Source organism: Podarcis cretensis (genome assembly GCF_951804945.1).
Source record: "Podarcis cretensis genome assembly, chromosome: 6".
NCBI lineage: Eukaryota > Metazoa > Chordata > Lepidosauria > Squamata > Lacertidae > Podarcis > Podarcis cretensis.
Window position 1 is genome coordinate 9,565,875 of NC_137175.1, and position 23,830 is coordinate 9,589,704.

General features: G+C 44.1%; 2 protein-coding genes across 2 annotated transcripts in view; both read right to left on the bottom strand.

The window, feature by feature from the left end:
- The window catches only part of SLC17A9 (solute carrier family 17 member 9), a gene marked incomplete at its 5' end in the record, with an annotated part of 43,896 nt that extends 35,478 nt beyond the window's left edge, over positions 1 to 8,418 (bottom strand). The window contains one exon of the mRNA XM_079979616.1: positions 8,285 to 8,418. Coding sequence (XP_079835742.1) covers positions 8,285 to 8,418 — 134 coding nt within the window. The remainder of the gene's footprint in view (positions 1 to 8,284) is intronic.
- Positions 8,419 to 13,940: 5,522 nt separating this feature from the next.
- On the bottom strand, positions 13,941 to 23,175 carry GID8 (GID complex subunit 8 homolog). The gene is made up of 5 exons (XM_079979993.1): positions 23,058 to 23,175; positions 19,491 to 19,620; positions 18,831 to 19,027; positions 18,012 to 18,209; positions 13,941 to 16,806 (listed from the first exon to the last, which is right to left on the bottom strand). Exons 2-5 carry the CDS (start codon positions 19,606 to 19,608, stop codon positions 16,633 to 16,635), a joined length of 687 nt encoding a protein of 228 aa, XP_079836119.1. The 5' UTR covers positions 19,609 to 19,620; positions 23,058 to 23,175; the 3' UTR covers positions 13,941 to 16,632.
- Positions 23,176 to 23,830: the final 655 nt, after the last annotated feature.

A 23,830-nucleotide genomic window follows, 5' to 3' on the forward strand; every position in this document is an offset into this window, starting at 1 on the left:
TTCCCATTTTCAGCTGCAAAATGGCGGCTCTACTTTCATCCAACTGTTGTGCAATAAGTCTCAAACTCTGGGCCGTTGCATTGGTTACAAGTTCCACTACTGCTTGCAATCGAATTATTCTGTTTAGATTATAAATAGGATCCCGTGCCCCTTGTATGAGCTCACCAGGATTCCAGGAGGCAGGATCATAATAGGCTATAATGCGCTCTGGTGGCCAATCATCAGTACCGCTCCAACTTTGGGTACTTCCTCCTGCTATATGAGAAATGTCAGCGTTTCTTCGTGTACGCTTGGCCGAACTAGTGGGCATAATCCACATTGGTGGTAATACCCATCCCAAGAAACAAGTCCCACTCCATTTGGAAGGGAGTTTCTTGTATGCCCATTCTCCACATATCCACCACAACCATCGGGTCTGAGGTTTTTGGTACGTGGAGTGCAGAAGGCGAAATATCAAAAGGGGTAGAGAGTTCACAGTGCAGTATGTTAGATTGCCTTCTTCTGTCACAGTTATGTTCCATACCATTTTCCATGCATGAATAAAAGGAGGTGCACAGGGCAAGGTATTCCGAGTTCGATACGTAGTACCGTTTGCCCAGGTTTGACTATTCTTAATATAATCCCAAGTATAGTGGCAATGGGAAGAGCCTATCATGGTAGGATCAGCTGCATCTGATGATTTATGTACACAGAATTCCCCTTGCACAGGTATAACTCTTATTGGTTTAGTTGAGTTCCATCCGGGGAAATTCTGTACTTCTGTTTGGTGTGGCATTTCGCTTACCATACCAATGGCATTTAATGGTATCGGTAATAAGGGCATACCTCCCTCTGAATCATCTGGCCCAAGAGAGCAAACAAGGCAATTAGTCCTATTTGCAACATTGGCTACCATCTCAGCTAAGCCTACCCACATATTGTGGTCATGGCGGAATCCATATTTAGCAAATTTGGTCAGATTCAAGGACCCTTCCCCTTCCCAAGGGATCAGGATTAATAATAAAATCATGTTGATGTCTAGTATATGCATTCCTTCCACAAAAGATTACCTTATTGTGATAGCAAATAAATATTAGCCCCAATATAATTCCCCCAGTGACAAAAATGGGGAACCACCAAGACCAAAACATATATCCCGAGGATCCCCAATGAGTAATATCCCTTATAATTGTTCCACAAGGGGGCAGTCAATCAATTGTATAAGAGAATCTTTCCGTTCACAGTCGCTGGTTCAGACGCTCCTCAAGCTTCAGGCGTGCGCAGGTCAGCCAGCTTCCAGGTTGTGGCTGCAGCAGGCCGGTCGTCTAATGTTGCCCGTGACCTAGCCCGTTCCCGGTAGGGCTAGATACAGGGGTTTTTGGAGAGAGTCAGTTTTAAAGGATTAGAGGGGTCACCTTTGCACGTCCAACTGCCTTCGGACTTCTTCAAACGAGAGTGATGAATCCAGGGGGTCACCTCAGCTACCTTCACCGCTGTTGGAGTAGAGAGCAAGACGGTGTAAGGTCCACGCCACTTAGGTGCAAGTGGATCGCGTTTCCACTCTTTCACCCATACGCTATCGCCAGCCTGGAACTGATGAATCGGCTTGGCAATGCTGCATGGCATGTGCTTGAGGGCCCACCTGTTAAGAGAAACAAAAACACGGGAGAGAGATTGCACTTGTTCCTGTGTCACATGGTCTCCTATTTGTTTAAGGTCAGCTGGAATATCCTGAACAAAGGAGGGTGGCCTCCCATACAGGAGCTCAAAAGGTGACAACTTAAGTCTTTTTGTGGGTGCACACCGAACACAAAACAGTGTTATGGGTAACACATCTGCCCTTCTGAGACTTTAGACATATTAGTGGGCTTCTGGCATGCCCTGCGGATACCTTGCACAAGTGTCTGGCGGTAGGTGGTAAGTCTGGCCAGGTGAATTGCATTGTTTGGATCCCAATTAGGATCTTTCAAGGGAAAGTTGTCCTGAAGATGACGATCAATATTAAAAATATTTCCCACTCTGGCCTGCTCACGCAAATATATCTGTGCTTTTTCAATTATGTCTCTCCTTTCCTCAGTGGTGAAAAGAGTATTTAGGAGCTGGCGACAATCTGTCCAAGTAGGACTATGAGTATTTACTATTGAAGTCACCAAGTCCATCATAGCCTGAGGTTTTTCTGCGAAAGATGGGGTGTGTGTTTTCCAATTCATCAGATCCGTAGTCGTGAATGGAATATATTGCAGGGTCGAAGTTCGAGGTGGCCGTGGTCCGGGTTGCCCGTTAACCAGCACAGGCTCCTCAAGTGCATCAAATACTCTTCTAAGAGGGGCTACTACGTGACCTTTTTCTTCACTTTGCTCTAGGGGCCTCAAATCATAGGGGATAGTATTTGTCCCAAGGCGTTCTTTTAGCAGCTTTATACGCCTGGCTGTATTGCTTGCTGACCGATCAAGGTCTCCCTGTAACTTCTGTAATATTTCTCTAGGACTTGGATGTACAGGGGTTTGGGGTAGGCAATCAGTTGTTCCACTAAAGGAGACTGTAGATGGAGGTCTATTAGGAGTCACAGGTGGAATAACCACTTCTGCTTGGGCTTTATTATAGGACTCCAATGCCTCCTGAAGATATTTATCATAATCTATCAAGGAATCAAGCTCTGTGACTCCACCCCCATTATTCATTCCAGTTTCTTGCCTTGGGGTTACAACTGGTGGAGTGTTTGGATTAGGCTCCCTTCGATGTGGAGCATAGGGTGGAGGTGGAAGCACCTCTTCCTCTGGTCCCTCAAAAATGGGTTTGAGTTTATTTGGCAAGATTCCTTTCCTAGCTTCGGCTTTTACAGCCAATAATTTGCATCGTTTGACTTTGCATTCCCTTATCCATGGAGGATTTTTATTTAATGTGCTCAGCCAAGAATCTATATATGAAAATTGTTCTGGGCACCCTCCAGTTTCTTTGGTGATATCAGACCAAAGTTTGCTTACTAAATTTATATCAAAGTTTCCCTGAGATGGCCATCCAGTATTGTTTTTTTTTGGCCATTCTAATTCACATAACGTTCTCAAGCGTTCTGGCGTCATTTTGACTCCATATGCCCCTGAGAAGGCTTTCTTAAAATTATTTAACATACATTCAAGAGGTGTATTTCCCCCCTTTGAACCCCCAACTCCCATTGTATGGCCCTGTGAAGTATCCACTCAGTCACACATACACACGCTTTGTGAGATTCCTTGCCCAGATGGAGTCGCCTCACTGGGAACCGAAGTACTACTCACTCCACACTCAGGTCAGCTACAAATTGCTCTGTACTTTCTCACACATACAATGCGCTGGATACTTCACCACACTCTACCTCCCAACCTTTCCCTACACCAGATCACCATCTGATGTACCCAGCCACCTAGCGTACTCAGTTCCCCCTTACTGAGATGCAGAAGTTTGATCAAGACTTCTCTTCCTCCCAATTAATTGGAGGGCCAAAACCCCTTTGTGCACTTACCCTTGGCTGGTTCCCCCCGGTCCGTCGCCGCCAGTGAGCAGGGTATCAGACAGACGAGACTTCTGCGTTCCCCTGGAAAAATTTTCCAGTGCGCGCTGGGTAAGCAGTTTAGAGGTCCTCTCTCTTGTACCCTGCCCAGTAGGGCGAAGGGGCTGCGTTCCAGCAGACCACTTATCCGAGTCACAGAGGCACCATAAAATGTAGCACCCTGCTTGTGGTTAACGCTTAGCTGGAATGAAATATTCAACGCAGCAATAGAGAAATTAAAATAGTAATTTATTTGTCAGACAAATAAATATGAGGCACAGTGGTATATGGTTACCAAGCTCTGGCCTGGCCTCTTGCCATTCTGGCCAGCACTTATATTTCCTTAATCCAGCCCCCTTGCTCCTCCTGTGGCTGCCTCTGTCCAATCAGCCTGGTTGAAATTCCTATTGGCTGTTGGCTAGAACCAATCACAAAAGATACACCCATTTCCTTCTTGCCCTTTTATGGAAATCAAAAAGCTATATATTCTTCTATCTATAAATGACAAATAAGTAGTAATATATCTTACATGTGTCTCAACAAGGAATCTTAATTACCAGCTCACCTCTTGCCCTCCTTGCCCTATTGCCTTCCAAAACAGATAATTATCTTGAATTTTTATCTTATGCATGTCAAGGATTGAGTTCACATCAACATTGAGATCTCCTTCATTTGAAGGTTTCTAAACAAAAGGCCTGACAACCATATTTCAGGAGCGCTCGATGGCGTCTTCTGTCTGACAAGGGGGGTCTGGTGGCTGATGGCCCCTGTGATCTCTTCCAACTATATGAAATAAGAATCTAGCATTTCTTAAATCCTTTGCATAATTATATTTAAACTAATATATTTAATACATAAATAACCTTTTAAAAGGAAAAGAAATCTTAAAAGGATCTTAGTTTAAGAAAGAAACAGCTTTATGCTCCCTTTCTGCCAGCTCTTCTTCTCTTGTTTCTCAGCCTCAAAAATAGAAAGAAAGAAAACCTATTTTCTCCAGCCAAGTCAGTTGTCTTTTCCACTGCTCTTGACCTTCTTAACCTTAGGAAGAAGATATGGCTCATTTTACTATTTATCCACCCTTAATTTGTAGGGTCAGTGTAACCTTGGCTGTCAGCCTGTAATTCCCTTTTTACGACTTTGAGAATTGTTTTCTGCTATAAATCAGGGGGGCCCCTTGTCTAGGAGTAAAAATATCTTGCCAAGGTTTTTAAGCAACTGGTCTCCTGGCATAAAATATTTGAAAATCATTAAGCTTTTTAAGATACAGGCCCTGATTAAACATATAAGCTTTAATAAAAATGCAGGCTTATGATTAGATGCCTCAATGCTTTTGAATTATGGTGCTGGAGGAGACTCCTGAGAGTCCCATGGACTGCAAGAACAAACCTATCCATTCTTAAGGAAATCAGCCCTGAGTGTTCACTGGAAGGACAGATCCTGAAGCTGAGGCTCCAATACTTTGGCCACCTCATGAGAAGAGAAGACTCCCTGGAAAAGACCCTGATGCTGGGAAAGATGGAGGGCACAAGGAGAAGGGGGCGACAGAGGACGAGATGGTTGGACAGTGTTCTCGAAGCTACCAGCATGAGTTTGACCAAATTGCGGGAGGCAGTGGAAGACAGGAGTGCCTGACGTGCTCTGGTCCATGGGGTCACGAAGAGTCGGACACGACTAAACGACTAAACAACAACAACAACAAGTCCCCCCAGAAAAAAAAGCACTGGGTAAACCTAAAGTGCAGCTTCCTAGAACTGTTTAAGTGTTTCTCTGTTCCTTGGGCACACTTCGTTGGCATGACGATGGGCACTCTGCACATGCCCCAACAGAATAGGGATCTCCGAATAACCACTGGCACCCTTAACGATCTAGAGCTCTCAGGATTGTATTAAAGATAGCCTAAAAAACAAAATTAAAAGATCTCAGGTTGGCTAATCAGGGGCACCTTTTTAATTGATCTGTGAAGTGCCATAAGCCCTGCAGTTCCAATTTCCATTGTCTAATTTTCCATTGTCTTGGAAGCTGTTTCCTAAGCTCACTAGAAGGCATTCCGATGACTTGAAGGAGTGACTCATAGCCTACTTAATGAACCCTTTCTCTCTATACACAGGTCACAAACCAGAACAACAACACTTTAGCTTGTTATGCTTGAGTCGGAGGCCTACATTTGCCAGACTAGTAAAGCCTTGCCAAAACAAACCCAGGGTTTGTGGAAATGCCCCAAACAAATTAGATGTGAATAAAATGGTTTGAAAGCACTGTACTTTTCAGAGGTACAAGCTAAGCTTTTTATAGCCCAAGTCCCAAGTCAGAGAGGCAAGTTTCAGCCTTAGCTCTTAGCACGTTCAAGAGGGCCAAATCATAATTCTTTTTAATTCTAGCCTTAAAAAATAAAAAAAATAAAAATAAAGACTAACATTTGCATTTCTCTGAAGCAAATGCAACTTTGATGCGTAAGAAACAGAAAATAATGAACTAAAAGTGAATAACGCATGTTTACAAAATAAATGCATGGAAGCAATGCGATTCATTGGGGGAGGGATAGCCCAATAATAATAATAATAATAATAATAATAATAATGATTTATTTATACCCCACCCATCTGGCTGGGTTTCCCAGCCACTCTGGACGGCTTCCAACAAAATATTAAAAATACAATAAAATAGGTTTAGAATCATAGAACCGTAGATTTGGAAAGGATCCCAAAGGGCATGTCGCCCAACCCTTTGCAATGCAGGGATAAGAGCTGAAGAATTCCTGACTGCCAGCCACCCAGCTCCAATGAAGAGGCTGCATTGTGCTTATCTACATGACGTCTTCAAGAGCCCCAATATTTTTTGGGAATCAAACCCGCTGTTTTGCACGGCACTTGTAAATAATATACAATGACTCCACATGACAATTGCAAAGAAAGGGAATTGAGGGTGGAATAATAAGCTGTGGGCAAATCCGAACGAAATAGCTTTGAATCATATCCGGCAATAAAGAAAAGGGAATATGCGGCCAGTTTCAGAATCAAAGCATTGCGTAATTTATGTGCAAGTTATTTATGTACTTCTGCACAGTACAAATTAGCACCAGAGCTTAATGTTCTGTCATGGGACAGGGAATAACTAACCACACACCACAGGGAGCAAAATAGGAGTTTGGGGAATACAGTGCTCATAAATCTACAAACAGGAACTGTAACAGAAAGGAGAGAAGAGGACTGCCACACAACCGTTTATTATGGGGACTCAGTGTTGGCTCAGGAATGCAAGTTTTTTGCTGCACCAACAGGTTACCACCATCGTCAAAATGACACCCTGGTTCTTCCCTCCTCCAATCAGCCTCGGCCCAGTATACCTGATGGAGCGTCTCCACCCCCATCATTCAGCCGGGACACTGAGGTCCAGCTCCAAGGGCCTTCTGGCGGTTCCCTCCCTGCGAGAAGTGAGGTTAACAGGGAAGCAGGCAGAGGGCCTTCTCGGTAGTGGCACCCGCCCTGTGGAACGTCCTTCTATCAAATGTCAAAGAAATAAACAACTATCTGACTTTTAGAAGACATCTGAAGGCAGCCCTGTATGGGGAAGCTTTTTAATGTTTGATGTTTTATTGCATTAATAATAATACAGTGGTACCTCAGGTTACATACGCTTCAGGTTACAGACTCTGCTAACCCAGAAATAGTGCTTCAAGTTAATAACTTTGCTTCAGGATGAGAACAGAAATCGTGCTCTGGCGGAGCGGCGGCAGCAGGAGGCCCCACTGGCTAAAGTGGTGCTTCAGGTTAAGAACAGTTTCAGGTTAGGAACGGACCTCCGGAACGAATTAAGTACTTAACCCGAGGTACCACTGTAATAATATTCAGATGGGAGCCACCCAGAGTGGCTGGGGAAACCCAGCCAGATGGGCAGGGTATAAATAAATTATTATTATTCAGATTTAGCCTTGTCATGGGTTTCCCCCCCACACATACCCCATTTATCGTATTTTCTGCAGAAATGGTTAAATCCAGATTAAATAGGAAATAGGATGGCATTTTGGGGCAGATAGTCCTTGCACGAACCATGCGTGTATTAACAGCGCTACCGGTATATAGCTGTGTATTCACCTTAAAAGGTAAAGGTAACGGTACCCCTGCCCGTACGGGCCAGTCTTGACAGACTCTGGGGTTGTGCGCCCATCTCACTTAAGAGGCCAGGGGCCAGCACTGTCCGGAGACACTTCCGGGTCACGTGGCCAGCGTGACATCGCTGCTCTGGCGAGCCAGAGCCGCACACGGAAACGCTGTTTACCTTCCCACTGGTAAGCAGTCCCTATTTATCTACTTGCACCCGGAGGTGCTTTCGAACTGCTAGGTTGGCAGGCGCTGGGACCGAGCAATGGGAGCGCACCCCGCCGCAGGGATTCGAACCACCGACCTTTCGATCGGCAAGTCCTAGGCGCTGAGGCTTTAACCCACAGCGCCACCTGCGTCCCTTGTGTATTCACCTTACGTTTATTTAAAGCACACACACCCCTGCCCCCAAATCCTGGGAAATGCAGTTTGTTAAGGGTGCTGGAAGTTGTAGTATAAATTACAGTTCCCAATATTCTTTTTTTTTGGGGGGGGGGTGCTTTAAATGTATGGTATGTGCACAAGCCTAAATGCACAGTAAACTGCCATGTGGAAGTATCCCAAGAGAGAGAGAAAGAGATGCAGCTGGAAACCACCTTTTTTTAAGTTTTCCTTCTGCAGTTTGCTTCCTCCAGGTCTGGCACAGGGTGGCCTCCCCAAAGTTAATGATGATGAAACTTACCTGGACCAGTAAGAATCAGCGCCATCCTTTTTCATGCCCTCCTCCGTGGTCTTCAGCTGCTGCTTGAGATGATGGAGAGAGCGCTGATCAGCCCCGCACACCTGCGCTCCATTTTCACTAACACTCAGGGCCATTCAACTTTTTATTTTAAAAAAAATAATAATCAGTACAAGGCAAAAGTCCTCTTGTACAACGGCTTGTCGCCGCTGCCGAAATCTACGAAGCAACTGGATGCCAGTGAACAGATGGTGACACCCGCCCCCGGAGAATAGGGGGGGGGTCCAAAAAAAAAAAAAAAGCGCGATGTTTTTGCTATTATTTTTTATGATTCAATGACTCGTTTATTGGGCATGCTGACTGAATTTAAAAGCGGGAGAGGAAACCCAACCACCGGCCCCTCGGCCAAGTGAATCCATTCGCCCTGACAGTTTGCTGGCAGAGGAAGCGAAAAGCGCGTTTGGGCTGGCGAGAGGAGTTTTTATTTCGCCCTTCTGCAATAAGCACCAAGTCCACGTGTCACTTTTTTCCGCGTCTCCTCTTCCTGTGTGGGGATTTCTGCAGGAAGTCTCGCCGCAGAAGGTCGAGGCTGCTCGGGGGCGATGCTTGCAAAAGGAGGAGCCCGGGAGAGACGCGTTTGCAAGACAGATGCAGAAGTCGGAAAAGGCCAAGGTCTCGCCGGAGGCGGAGATATTTCAAGAAGCAGGTCAGGATGATGCTATCCAAGATCCGAAACAAGATGCGTTGTTGTGCTGGGCGATTTGGAGATCGCGCGCGCGCGCGGTTTTGCGCTTTCGTTCTTTTGCAAAATCTATTGCCGAGCGCGCGAAGCAGCGTCTCCTTTCCCGTCCCTAGAACTCTGCGCTCTGAGATTGACGTCTCCCTTCTCTCTCCAGCAGCGCCTTTTGATCCTGTTCGTCATGTTTACAAACAGGATCCGGTGGAGGGATCGACGGATGGTGGAAATTGCCAAGGGCTTCGGCACCAGCAAACAGAAAACTGAAAGCAGATGCGTAAGAGAGGTTGTGCCTGCGCGCCCGCGCGCGCCTCTGCTATTGCTGGTTCTCTGTGAAGCCAGACTGTGCAAACTTAAGTGCATCAAGTCAGTGCTGCACTCTTTGAAGAAAGGAAAGGAAATACAGTACGCACTTCCCAGAATGGGTGCAAGACACACAGCCAATCAAAATAAAAAATGACAGCATGTTTCAACTCGCTTACCAAATCTGCCACTTTGGAAATAGGAGTTGCTGGGCAGGGTAAAGGTAAGGGGACCCCTGACCATTAGGTCCAGTCGTGACCGACTCTGGGGTTGCGGCGCTCATCTTGCTTTACTGGTCAAGGGAGCCGGGGTTCAGCTTCTGGGTCATGAGCTCACCCCGTCGCGGGGATTCGAACCACCGACCACCTTCTGATCGACAAGTCCTAGGCCAACCACATCCCCGCTGGGCAGGGTAGGGTAGTGAACTATAATTGTGTTGCATATATATTTATTCCTCAAATCAGTAAAGGTGCTTCAAGGTGGTTTACAACACTATCGTGTGTTTTTTTTTTAATTTTGTAGGAAATCTCTGGAGCATTGGCTATGGTGCATCGTAACAAGTTCAATAAGAAAACTGCAAAAATGTTGTGAAAGGGGCAGGAAAACAGCTAGCAATCCCAGGAGATTTTGCATCCATCTTTGAGGCCTGTGGAGAGTTGGAGCTTGAGAAAGGTTTGGAGGGAGCAATTGTGGCGACTTTGGCTTTTTAGATGGGTCTTCCATGCTGTACACTATTTTACATATTCATGCAGTAACCAGGAACGTAACCCCTGGGCAACTGGAGACACCTGTATTTATTGTAAGCAGGTGAAAACATGGTTACTGGACACTGCCCTAATCCCCTCCATTTTCTACTCATTTTGCCCGTTGAATTGATTGGATTGGCTATAAATTTGCCACATTTAACCCATGACAGCTCTTGGCCCAGTTGCATGAACATCAGTTGGAGGCTTATAGGCCAAATCCACCATCCAGAAAATGTGCATTGGCTGAGTCTGCCCACATATCTAAATATATGAACCAGGTGTCTAAAATAGTATGGGAGAGCAATCCAATCGGACTTTCTCTAGTGTAAATGTACACTGTTGCAAAGGATCCCAAATCCTCAGTGTTTAGGAAATGAAGGCTTAGGCAGTAATACAGTCATTTTGGACACTACAGGGTTTAACACATGAACTTAAGCAGCTCTTATAACGCAGCTTGAACCATGCGCACATCGTTTACTCAGAAGTATAGCTTTGCTTTCTTTGCATTGTATGTGGCCCATACGTTCTTAATACATGTAGAAAAAACAAACAAGGCACTCTCACCGGTTATATTTTCATATTTATGACTGCTAATTTGGTTCATGTTGACAAAATTATAATTGACAACCACTTTTGAGCACGTAGCTCTTAACATTTTAGGAATGTCAGTGTGGGACAGAAAATATCAAATGTACATACTGCTTACAAAAATGTAGGTTTTACTTTTCTTAGATTCTCTTACACATTTGGAAATGTGCATTAGTCCCAGCGCAGGGATGTTGCTTAAATTGACTCAATTAGTTATCTTACAAGGACAAAGTTCTTTTGCATACTGAAGAGTGCAGTGACATTAAATACTTTGCCTACTCTACAGCTAAGGATCATGTTGCACCCTTATTGAAAGTGTGTTTTACATAATACAGTGTTCTGTATGCATACTCTTCCATTGTCATAATAACCTCTCGTCCTCTTTGAAGAGAGTTCTAATCTGCTTGAGAAATGATGAGGGGAGAATCAGGATATTGTAGCTCTCGCAGGTTTAATGAATGCAGCATGCATAGCTGTCATGTTCTATAAAATCTGTACCTTCTTGAAAACAAGCACCTATTCCCAGAGAATCCCACCCACCCAATCACATTTTGAAACAGAGATCCTGTTTGTCTCAGCTGATCTCAGAAATACAGCTTCTGGACTGTGGCACTTGTGACTCCTGGGTTCCAGTTCAGCATGCTTTGGGTGTTAATTCTTCCTCCTTCTCACAATAGCTTGGGCTTTTAGGAAGCTCTAGCATTCCGTGCAGATTGCATTCATGTCTTTTCTATTGCTCGAGTCCATACTTTCATTATATATTCTTTTAAATGGCCCTATCACACATTGAAGGCCCCCTTCGTAGGGAAATTTTTAAACTATAAATCAAAGAGCACAATAACTATAGAGAAGGAAAATAGGAAATGTGCCCCTTTGGAAATGCTGATTTTTGAAAAAGAAATATGGCTTTCATTAAATGGAAAGTACATTGGTGGCTTACCCGTAGCCTCAGCTCAAAGCTAGGTATGGGTTTATTCTTTTTCTGTCTTTTAAAATATTCCACGAATGTGGTCTTCAATGAGCCAAGAAATCTATGCTAGGTATGTTGGTTTTTACAGAAAATTAAGGGGATTGTCAGTTTAGAGCAATATATGGGGTAGTATAGCCCCCTCTGGTCCCCACCCTGCACTCAACTCTCACTTGTGGCTCCTAGAAAATGTCAGCATGTGACAGCAGCCATCGGGAGCAGCTTTGACTGGCCAGCTAAACCAGGTGAGGGTAGCCAATGGGTCTCAAATCCTAGGTGAGTTTGGGACTCCCCTGCATGTGAAGATTGAGCGGATGAGACCAATAGTGGGTCCAGTGGTCAAGAAGACAGTTTCTGCCCCTGCTGTAGAGGGAAGTGAGGGGCAGATGGGGCTCATCAACCTGGGAAGGAAGAAGGAAAACTGATCCTAAACCTCTGCTTCCCTTGGGAGAAGAAAGGGCTAAGGAGTAACCTCTACACAAATCCGGAGTGGAGTCCCTAAGATGGTTGGATTGCGTCTTGTACAACTCCTGCAGCCAGGCTGGTGCCAAACGTATTACTCTGCTTTCCTCTGGAACACATCAGAGATGCTGAGAAGGCTGCCTTGTTGTCTGGGCAGCCCAGGTTCCCCATACATACTGTTCAGGCTTAAACACCATGGAAAGTCATTTCAGTGCTGCTAACGCAGGGGTTTGACTTCACTCCCAGAAGTGCACTCCAGCGGCGTAGCGTGGGTTGTCGGCACCCGGGGCAAGGCAAGTAATTTGCGCCCCCTAACCCGGGGCAAGGCAAGTAATTTGCGCCCCTAACCTGCCGCCGCTGCCAGCTTCTTCTTGCTGCTGCCTGGGCTGGGGTATTTACGGTAAGGTAGCAGTGGCGCTGTGGGTTAAAGCCTCAGCGCCTAGGGCTTGCCGATCAAAAGGTCGGCGGTTCGAATCCCCGCGGCGGGGTGCGCTCCCGCTGCTCGGTCCCAGCGCCTGCCAACCTAGCAGTTCGAAAGCACCTCCGGGTGCAAGTAGATAAATAGGGACCGCTTACCAGCGGGAAGGTAAACGGCGTTTCCGTGTGCGGCTCTGGCTCTGGCCAGAGCAGCGATGTCACGCTGGCCACGTGACCCGGAAGTGTCTCCGGACAGCGCTGGCCCCTGGCCTCTTGAGATGGGCGCACAACCCCAGAGTCTGTCAAGACTGGCCCGTACGGGCAGGGGTACCTTTACCTTTACCTTAGCCACGGCGGCGGGTCCGTGTCAGGTGATCTGAGGCGAGTTGCCGCTGGCGCTGCCGCCTAAACGACGCCGCTTGCCCGGAGGAGGAGGAGGAGGACAGAGAGGCGAGGAAAATGCAACATGGCCCAGCAGCAGCAGTGGCGGCAGGGCTGTGAGGAGGGGCTGCCTGGCGCGCCCTCCGCGGCCCTGACGCGCAGGGACTGCGGCGAGCACTGAGAGCCGCTGCCTGCCGGACGCCTTCAGCCCAGATGCGCGCACAGCTCGTCGGTTCCGCGAGACATGGGGCTCTGCTACAGCCTGCGCCCGAGGCTCTTTGGCGACTCCGGAGGCGGCGAGCGCGCCCCCCCCAGATGTTGCGCCCGGTGCGGCCAGCCCCCCCTGCACCCCCCACGCTACACCACTGGTGCACTCTGTTGTCTCTCGAAACAGATGGAAGCCAGCAACACTACTTCTTAACTATGGAACATATTCCTCATAAACGCCACAGGTTGCATCCAACGCTGCGTTGCAAGCTGAATGTATTTTTGTTTGTGCAGCAGAACACCACCTCTTCCTCCTTCCCCCTGCAGCATGCTGCACTGCCCTCAAGTTCTGTTCCAGAGCAATGGAAAAAAGTAGGTCTATAATCCAATTAAATATGCCTTAAGACTATAAAACTCATATAATTAAATCAATTAAATTTTCATATAAGTAAAAAAAAGTTGTCATCACCAGCCATGCACACGTGTTTGCCTTTTAAGATAGTGCTCATCATACATTTTAGTATTTGCTTTTTTTAAAAAATTAATTTACTCTAATTATCACTTTTTAGGTCATAAAAATATCACTTGATTAAACTAAACATTGCCACACACAAAATCATTATGCAAATCACCACAATTTGATATATAAAGGTCTTAGAAACGAAAATTTTCTTGATATGAAATTCGAACCTTGTTGAGGAATATTAATATTATTTCAAGGGTACACACAACCCTGCCTCCTCTACAGTGACTGTTAGCAGTTACTAAGTGTGAAGGAGTGGGAGGCATTTAAACTTATTTTCCACACATACTTTTTATGACAGCATTTCAAAAACACAAATGTAAAACGTATTGTTGAAAGTGGTATTTAATGCTAAGCAGTTAAGAGTGGCGATCTAACATTATGGAGCTAACAAAATTGCAACCATTCATCCATAGCCACCAGGATAAGACATTTCTCATGCATATGACAAATCCATTTACGTAGTGAGGGCTGATTCCTGTGTACAATATTTCATAAGTTATGGTTCACAGCCTCCCCCATTTGAGAATAATTCAAACTGATTATATTATATTTTGTATATGCAAACTATTTTATATACACATGAATATAAAGATCCCTAAAAGTACCATTGGGATGACACCCTTGAACTTTCTGTAAAATGCATAGCTTTCTTTCATACCATTTTAAATATTTTCTCTCAAGTTACCCAAAAAACTTTACAGATTAAAGCTGCTTCAGTGTGTGATATTTAAAAAAAACCCAAAGGAAATAAATCTCAACTGTCATATTTAAACCTCTTGGGGAAATCTCACATATTTGGCTCTGAAATTAAATGAATTAAGTAAGCTAATGGAAGTTCCAGTTATCTTTGCACTCTTGGAAGAAACCTCGTGCTCTAAACACACAGGAATCTTCTTAAGCAGGGTTGCAGTGCAGTATTTCTGGTGCAGTGACCTGTTCAACTTTGTGCTGAAAGCTGAAACTCCAAACATTTTCCAAACCTGCACTTTTGCATCCAACAGCCAAGAACAGGAAGAAAAGCTAGTTATAGTTGAGGAAAGGTTTAGAGCCATTTCACTTTCACTGTTTCAAATTGTCCTTAAAACGAAAGATCTTTATCCACACAAATTGCAACTCTCTGTTCTCGGTTAAATGCAGCTACAGGTCATTTAACAGGAAACATCTGTCAGGAACAAAAAGCTAGCCCATGACACTAAAAGTCAGGTGGTCCGTTTCGCAACAGCTTAAAACTGTGTGGCATCAGAGCTTCAGTCGGTGAAGACGGACTATATTCAACTAGACTTGTGAAACTGGTATATCTCAAAAGCTTGCACAAGTGTGACTTCTCTAGAGCCAAGCTTCATACAAATGCCAACAAGTTTTCACAGTAGTCATCAGCAACTATGGGCGCACATTTCCCCAGGAACCTCTCCCAAACAATTTCCATCTATTTCTATGAAGTTTGCACGGAAGAGATTCCAAGTATGAGATTTATTGTACTAGTGAGTCCCAGTGACTAGCTAAGCATGCTAGAAGCCAAATCGTTTTAGGTTTATCATCTACCCACTAAGCTTAGGTTCTGAATGAATCATCTAAAACATTACTGAATTGATTGTGCAAACTGGGAGGAAGCTGCTTTCATGTAAGATTTGCATGGGAGGCTTGTGCATGTGTCAGAATTAAATCTACAGTGGCCAAATAGCCACAGGACTATAAGCAGCATTATTAACAGCTTTTCTACTGAATTCTGCCGTTTCCTCAACAGCCCTGCTGGCAACTTAACTGAATGGGTGTTTTGTATCGCCATCTTTGAAATAGCAAGGGTTAGTGCTTAATACTAAACAGCGGAACAAGTGAACATTCCTTTAAGACAGTCATACATGCGATGCAGCATCCCACACCTTAGCAAAAATTACAAGGCAGCAACAAAATAAGAGGGACTTCTTGAAATTACAGGGCCTTTAGCTGGTGTAGAAATAAGCTCTATCTCCGTGATTCAAAATGCCAGATGGGAATTCCAAGATGGAAGATTTGTAAAATCACAGTTCTCTTTACCCAAGGCAGGAAACTTGATAAAACCTCCACCATCATTATTATAAATTATAGCCCAAGAACTTCCATGCTATTTCAGTGTATCGCCATTACATCAGATGTTTATTCTAACTGGAAATGGCCCCAGCCATAACAACAAAGCTGAGTATTTTATACCCACCCCCCAAGACACACTGTTGGCATTAAAGATGTAGCTACCACCCACACCAATACTACAGCTGGTATTATTTTTTTTAAAAAAATAAACAAAACCCCAATGAAATAAAATCTAATTACCAAGTGATTTCATGTCTTGTTTCAGAGGCATATTTTTGTCATTCTTGAAAACTATAAAATAAAAAGCCTTTATTGTCAGCAATACTTCGAAGAGAACTAGGCCCATCATGAATATAACATTCAGCCCCATATAAATAAGTCACCAAGGTGTGAAAAGCAAGGGAATTATTTCCAATTACAGCGTACAAGCTTCCTATGCTATACTCTATGCAGAAAACAACATTGCCATGAGGTTTACAAAATGATCACTTCAACCAGTTGCTAGTTTATAAATAGGGAATGCATATTTGGCTATAAATTAACACAGAAAATAGTCAATATTCAAGTGAGAGACAGGTTAACTGGAGAGTTGCCAGGAGCTTCAACATTAATTCACTGGCCACCGAAATGTGTTTCAGTAGCCAGACATTACAAACCTTCAGCACAGTATATATATATATATAAGAAAGACTTGGTTTTTTGCTTAAAATGTATGACAGTGCATAGCCTAAGTCAGATGGTCAAAGTGATAACAATGCTTCTCAATGCTGATCTGCTGCATTTTAAAAAGGGACCCATCTCCCTTTAAGTATGCTTGCCAAGAAAAACAAAAAAACCCACACACAACCAAATTGCAAAGTCCTGAACTGTAGTAAAAATATTTCAGTCACAGACTGATTAAAAATGTATATAACTGTGCAGTTCCGAGTGTTAAATGTCCACCTGCACATTTTACTTGGGTTCCTCAATTGTCCCCTTGCTGAGGTCTGTCATTTTGGGATATTTTACTTTCTTCTGGTCCAGCTCGTTCTGAGCCCACAGTAGTAATTTCAGTAATTTAGCCAGCTTGGGTGTCGACTCACGATTTTCATAGTCTAGAACAGCTTGGTTAACTTCACTCCAAACCTAGAGAGAGATGAGCAACTCAGTTTAGCACAATATATGCATATGTCACAGAGAGTCAACATGATCCACCAACAGTTTTTGACCTGAAGGACTAAATTCCTTCGCAGGTATCATGACCTTGTGCAAGCGACTAAATATCAGTCTCAAGCCCCCCCCCCCCCCGTAAAATACGAACTATAGAGCTGCAGGATACTGCAGAGCCCTTTGCAAAATAGAAATATTATAAAAAGTAATCGTCTTTTTCAATTTCCAAAGAAAGAGGTCATGCCAAGAGGCTCTCGTGGCTATTTCCCAGCTCTGTAACTTCCTTTCAACAAAGCTCAGACGTTAGTATCAAATTCCACAAAAACATAAGCATTTAATTGAAGAGTGTTTCTCTGATAAAAATAAAGCTCCTTATCAAAACCTCAGTATGGGTCTTTTTGAGATAAAGGGAGTGGTAACTTAGAAAGCCTACTGGAGTGGTAAAGGTCATCTATATTTTCCTTTTTCATCTTGTTATAATAAAACAGAACAAAAGTAACTTGTTGTTCTAATGTTCACCAAGTAAAAGTTGCTCCCAGCAACTGACCAGCTAAAGCTGCAATTCTAACCCCCCTTACCTGGGACCCATTTAATTTAATAGGACTTCCTTCTGCGTAGACACATTGTGCTGTAAAATGTCAGTTGATCAATCCAGAGATTAAACTGGTTCAAGCTTGCTTTTTCAAAACATTTAAAAAATGCTACTCATCCTCAAACTTTGGGGCATAAGATGAACTAAAAATCTAAATAAGCTAACTGAAAGCCACCAGCAAACTTTCAGAAAAAAGCAACATGATTTATTACAAAAGATGATGGAAAGTGAAAACCTGTACAGACAGCTTTTCTTTATAATGTACAGTGGTACCTCAGGTTAAGTACTTAATTCGTTCCGGAGGTCTATACTTAACCTGAAATTGTTCTTAACCTGAAGCACCACTTTAGCTAATGGGGCCTCCTGCTGCTGCCGCGCCGCCGGAGCCCGATTTCTGTTCTCATCCTGAAGCAAAGTTCTTAACCTGAGGTACTATTTCTAGGTTAGTGGAGTCTGTAACCTGAAGCGTATGTAACCTGAGGCGTATGTAACCTGAGGTACCACTGTAATAAAGGGCAAATCTTAAAAGTGCCCTTTTAAGAGGCATGCAGCATCTAATTTTTAGTTACAAGGGATTAAGCGCAATTACTTTCTGTCTCTGCATCATGTTGAGCAAGTCTCCAAAAGGTGATTCTTCTGGGTTATCGAAAGCAAGCAGGGCAAGAGTGCGCTCCATCTCAGTCAGGCATTCCCGGCTCTCCTCGCCTTGTTCCGCTAACTGCGTCTGAGCAAACTCCAGCGCAGCTTCTGTTTCACGCTGCCGAATCAACTCAATTAAATGCTGTTGCTGCACCAGCCAACCAAAAAAAGGAAACAAAAAAGAAATAGGGAGACCGTACAGAAAAATTAAATACAGTTCATTCAGTTTCTTTCACTTGATCAATGTTCTTCTAAAAATATGTCAGCTGAGCATTCAAGAGAAGCCTTTAAATTAGAACTTGGGAACTAGCTACTGAAAAGAGTGTTAAAAGCAGCAATGTCAGAGAAATCAGGTTACATTTCCTAGCATGAATTTTCTCTTGCTTCCCTATGTTAACTATGGTTTAATAGTATGCCTGAATCAGCACTAACAGTGGTTAATGGTAACTAGTTTCCCTCTCAAAACAGGCGCTACAATTTTCTTCAATTCCTAATTTGAAACTCAGGTTAAGATGGAAACTATGGTTGACCAAGACAACGGTTAACAACACTGAATGCTAAACAATGGTTAAAGCCCCCAGGAGAAGGAAGTGGGCATACAATTCTGCTTATTCCTATCTACACCAGGCCAAAGTGTGTTAAGAACGCACACCATACATACAGGATACCAAAACAGAAGAAGAAAAGGCTTTCCGAATATAGCAACCTTCCTTCACCACTGTCAATTAGTTTTAAATGTAATCAATGCCAGTTTCAATGTGAATCTTACCTGTAAGTGGAAGTAAAGGTACCGGTTCGTATCTAACAATTCTGGGTGAAGGCTGTTGATCAGTGCAATGGCTTCCTGAATCTGGCCTTTGAGGATCATCTCTCGAATTTTTATTCTTTCATCCAGGGTCTCTAAATCAACACTGGGCTCAATTCCAGACTCCATCCGAAACTTTTCTGCTGCCTCTTTGAAGCCTTCTGAAATGCAAAAAGAAACTGCTTGCAGAAAATGGAAATCAAATCAATCAATCAATCAATCCGTATTTGTATGTCACCTTTCCAAAGTTAAGGCAGTTTACAACATTAAAAATCACATAATTAGAAACATAGCAAAAGTAGTCATAAACAATAAACAAAACATCAAAAAGTGCAAAATCAAATCAAACAATATCTACATAAATGGCTAAATTGGAACAGTAGTACACTCGATATTTCCATAAATCCAGTTTCTTAAAACAGGATTCATCTAATGAATTGACAAAGGCCTCTTCTAGCTCCCCCCAATTGGTCAGGTATGCTGTCAGGAGAACCTCCAGAACAGTGTACGGGGGGAAAGGTTAGTAAATTCTTGCAATACACAAATACTCCCATGATGTCTCAAATGAATACCCGTACATGGTTATTGTGGTAACTTTATTTTCTAAACCAGCTGACTGATTACCTGTAACAAGGTAGTTCATGATCAAGCGGTTCATGTCAGCTCTCTGGATGTGCAAATTATTAAGTTTTTCCATCCACTCGTCTTTTGTGATTTCATCGGGTTTTTCGGCATAACTCATTCTTGTCCCTCACTAGGGTGAGAAAAAAGAGAGGCAAGATAAATTACTGTGAGTGAGCAGATACAAGAGAACAAGCAAATACCTCATTACTTTTCCGAGATGGCTTTTACTGTTCACTCTGTAAAAAACAGCAACCAGAGACAGTAAACTTATGCACGTCCTGATTTCACAGCTTGTACTCCATCAGGACAGCAGCTCAGTTTAGAACACAAATGTTCTGTGTGCAGAACATCCCGGGTTCTATTCCCCTGCTAGTTAAAACATTCTCAGATAAACAAGGGTTCCGGTTGGGACACAGAACAGCCACTATCAATCAGAAGAGACAATTCTGGTCTAGATGGTCCAGTAATCAGTCTTGACATAAGCAAACTTTCTATGCACAGATCAGCTGGCAGGGGTGTGTGTTTGAAGACTAGAAAGACTAGGAAGCGCAAATCATGAATTCAGGATATAGGTGAGTTGTCCCATATATTAAAGAGGGAGTAGGGGGAAATCAAACCCAACTGTTATATGCAGGGGTCATATATTTAATGAGCAGTTCTACCCTAAAACATGGCATAACTATAGAATGGTTAATACATCTTATCAAATGCTCATCACAGTACATACACTGTTAATTACAATAAAAACAGCACTACATATTATTTGAATATTGTAAACAATTTTTATATGTACATAGTTGTAATTCTATCAGTGTTTATTGTTTTTATTGTCTTCTGATGACATATTACTAATTAGAGCAAATGGCCATGGCACAAATATGAAGGCATCTCAGATCTGCTTTCACACCTAGCTGTTCTTGCTGTTCTCTCTTAACTTTGCCATGATCCAAAAGCACTTTTTAAACTATCAAACACTGCAGAGGTGGGGTAACTGGGGGCAGGCACAATAATGGAATGGTTTGAACCCTGAACAGGTAGCATTCCACGCTGCAATGTTTTGTGGCAGGGTCTTATTCACAGCCTTTAAAGTGACTGGACAAATTGATGGGGGACAGGTGTGGAAGCACATTTAAAAATGACAGAAAAAAGAATTTGGACGGCATGCCTCTGGTTACAAGATGTGAGGTAAACAGCAGATGAAGGTTATCCCCTACACAGTTTGTCAACTTTAGAAACACTAAAATAGAAAGACACTGGTCTGATCCAGTTACACAATTTATACTTTATTATGATAGAAGGAATTAACAAAGAAAAATGCTTACAGCTTACACATCTCAGTCACAAAGAAACATTTCCAGCACAACCATAACCATTTCTACTCATATGTTAAGTCCTAGAGAATTCAGTGTCATGTAGCCTTAACAAGACCTAGTGTAATTTCTTACACATTCTTATTTATAGATAAGTTAATTGACCCTAGAATTGCTCTTAATAATGGGCAGGCAGCACAGAAATATAATATTCAATACAGACCGAAAATGATTTGAAATGCCTTTCTTTCAACTTGTTTCCATAGAACTGTAGCTTAAAAATGAACAGAAAATATGCAAAGCACTATGGCTCCAATGAAGCATTAAAGAGGTGAAATATTTAATTGGGTGTAGCACAGAAAGCTACTGTAGTCAGACTATCACATTCAAAACAAGTCAGAACAAAATCTTGGGAATAAGTTTCAGTGAGGCTTTGCAGCAACTAAACATACATATGTGTGGGAATATGGTCATTTGTCCATAAGAGCATGGGCAAAAGTTCATTATTGGAAGGATGATTTCATAGCAGAAAGCATTGCTTGGAAGCATGATCAACGCGTGGAGAGCTCATGCTGTCCTAATGATTGGTCCACGTAACATAGCCTGATGGTCTACGTGGTCTAGTGCGATGGCCCTTATCTGCTGGCTGAGAACAAGTGGGATTCCTTGTATTTTGTATCTTTCTGACTTTACACAATAAAGGCTGTGCTCCAGCAGCTTCTAGAGAGAGAGCTGCGGCCAGACTTCTTCAACCCATCATGGTGTGAGACTGATTATTTACGGATGGCGAGCGGGTTCTCGTCACATATGCTATTAGTCTCACTGTTAATAATGGGTCCTGAGCAATCACTCCCTCAAACACTAAGCTTCCTGTTTGTAAAATAAAAGAACTAAGTCCCATGTTTATTTGTTGGAAGGATAGGTAATCTTGGAATTGCTATTAAACTGTATGGTTTAATCCCACCCTTTTTGGGTGCACGAAGGCTGAACACCAGACTGATAACTGGTGTCTTGCTGCCATGAAATGTATCTTACTCTAGTCTAGATGATTCCTTGACAAAATTTTAGGTTTAGTCACTTTAATTATCACTCACTAGCAACACTACCACCTCTGTACAGTCTCATTAGGTCTTCAAGGATAGCATAGGCTGAACTGAAAAAACTGCTGAGGACTGTGTTGCAAAATATACACCTCGTAGGAGTCTCCAGTGATGAGCTAACCGGAAGCTCTTTAAAGATAAAGCTCAAGCAATGTGTCACAATAAACACCTAAACGGAACTGCTGTGGAATCTATTAGGATAGATGCATCCCTTTGATACAGCTCCAACCAGAACTGAAACCGCTTTCTTCTTTCCAAAGCTCTGTTAAAAACCAACACGTCCCTAATTAAGACACGTAACATCCGAGGATGGTTACGAAGTTCACGGGTAGAGAAAAGATCGGTCTTTCTTTTTTCATTTTGCTTGCACGGTATATAGGTTCACATGTGTACTGAGTGCCGAACGCTCTGGTTTCCGATAGAACACAAACAGAAGTCACTCCGAATATGAACCACGTGTGTTGTTTCTGGGTAAAACCGGAACGTAAAGAAAGCCTTTCCTCCCCCCCCCCCCCACACAAAAAAAAGGTTCAGAACGAGAAGCGCCTTTTTAAAACTTGAGAAGAAGAGGCGCTCCAATCCGTTTCGCACAAGGCAGGAATCGGATCCAGTTTCTCCCCCCCTTTTTTTTTTTTTAAAAAAAGGGCTCCATGAAAGCTTGCATTTCCTTGAAATAAAAACGAGAGTGTCGGGGGAGCAGCGCACAAATCATAACAATAAAAAGAAGCGAAACCCCGAAGCTTGTCCCTGCCCCTTCAGGGAAAGTGCGAGACAGGCGCGAAGCGGCGGGGAGGCCGCGTCGTGTCAAATGGGGGGGGGGGGAGAAGGGAAAAGCCCAGTAAGGAAGAAGAAGAGGCGGCGGCGGCAGAGTCTCCCGCGACAGGAGCTGCCCGCCCACCGCTCCTCCCGGCCGCGTCTCGGGGCTTCCTTCCTCTCGCCCTCCCAGAGCAGGCCCAGGCGGGGGCGGACCCCTCGGCGACACCAGGCAGGCCTCACGCCGCCCCAAAATGGCTGCTTCCCCCTCAGCCGCCGCCGCCGCATCCCGCCACGGAGGAGGCCTCCATGCCCCTCACGGGGTGCCGCCGCCGCCGCCGCCGCCGCCTTTCCCCCCCTCCCACAGGTGACCCTCTCCCCACCGGCGCCGCCATTTTACTCACCGACCGAGCTCGCCTCCGCCGGGCCTTCAACGCCAGGCCCCGTCACCTGCTCCGCCCCCCTCCTCCCTGCGCCGCTCTCGCTCTCGCTCCCGCTCCCCCCCCCCCCTCAACACACCCCCGCCGCCGGCCTCTCGCAGGCCGCGCCTCTCGCGAGAGCTCCGCCAAAGCCGCCCTCAGCCAATCGCCTCCGAAAGGTCGCGTGGATCATAGAGACGAGGGAGAGGGGGGATCGGCACTGAGGGGAAAGAGGGAGAGACGGTCTATAGAGAATGGGCGTCCTAGAACGGCCTAAAAATCGTAGCGTTTGAAGGCGCTGCAAGGGAATCTTTGGCCCGGCGTGGGATTCGAACCCACGACCCCGTGATTGAGAGCCTCATGCGCTACCGGCTGAAGCTGTTAAGTTCTGATTTATAAAAAAAATAATAATAATTCTCAAGCGACATACAAAAAGGAAACGATAAAGCTGTTTAGTAAAAACAGTAAAACAGCATTATAGAACCTGATGACTACAGGTGCAGGTAATTCATTCTGATGGAAGTGGTAAAGCCTGGGTGAAAAGACGTCCTTCTTGTGGGAAGGACATAGCTCAGCGTTAGAACTAGTGACTTGCATGCAGAAGGCTGGAGATTCATTTCCAGGTGTGTCTAGTTCGGGCTGGCAAGGTCCCCTGCAAACTGAGTAGATGTTATTGGGATGCACATTGAGGAAGTGCAGGTCCCTAAGAAGAATCCCAAAATGCTTAGAAGAGCTATCCAGCAGAAGCCTATTTGCAA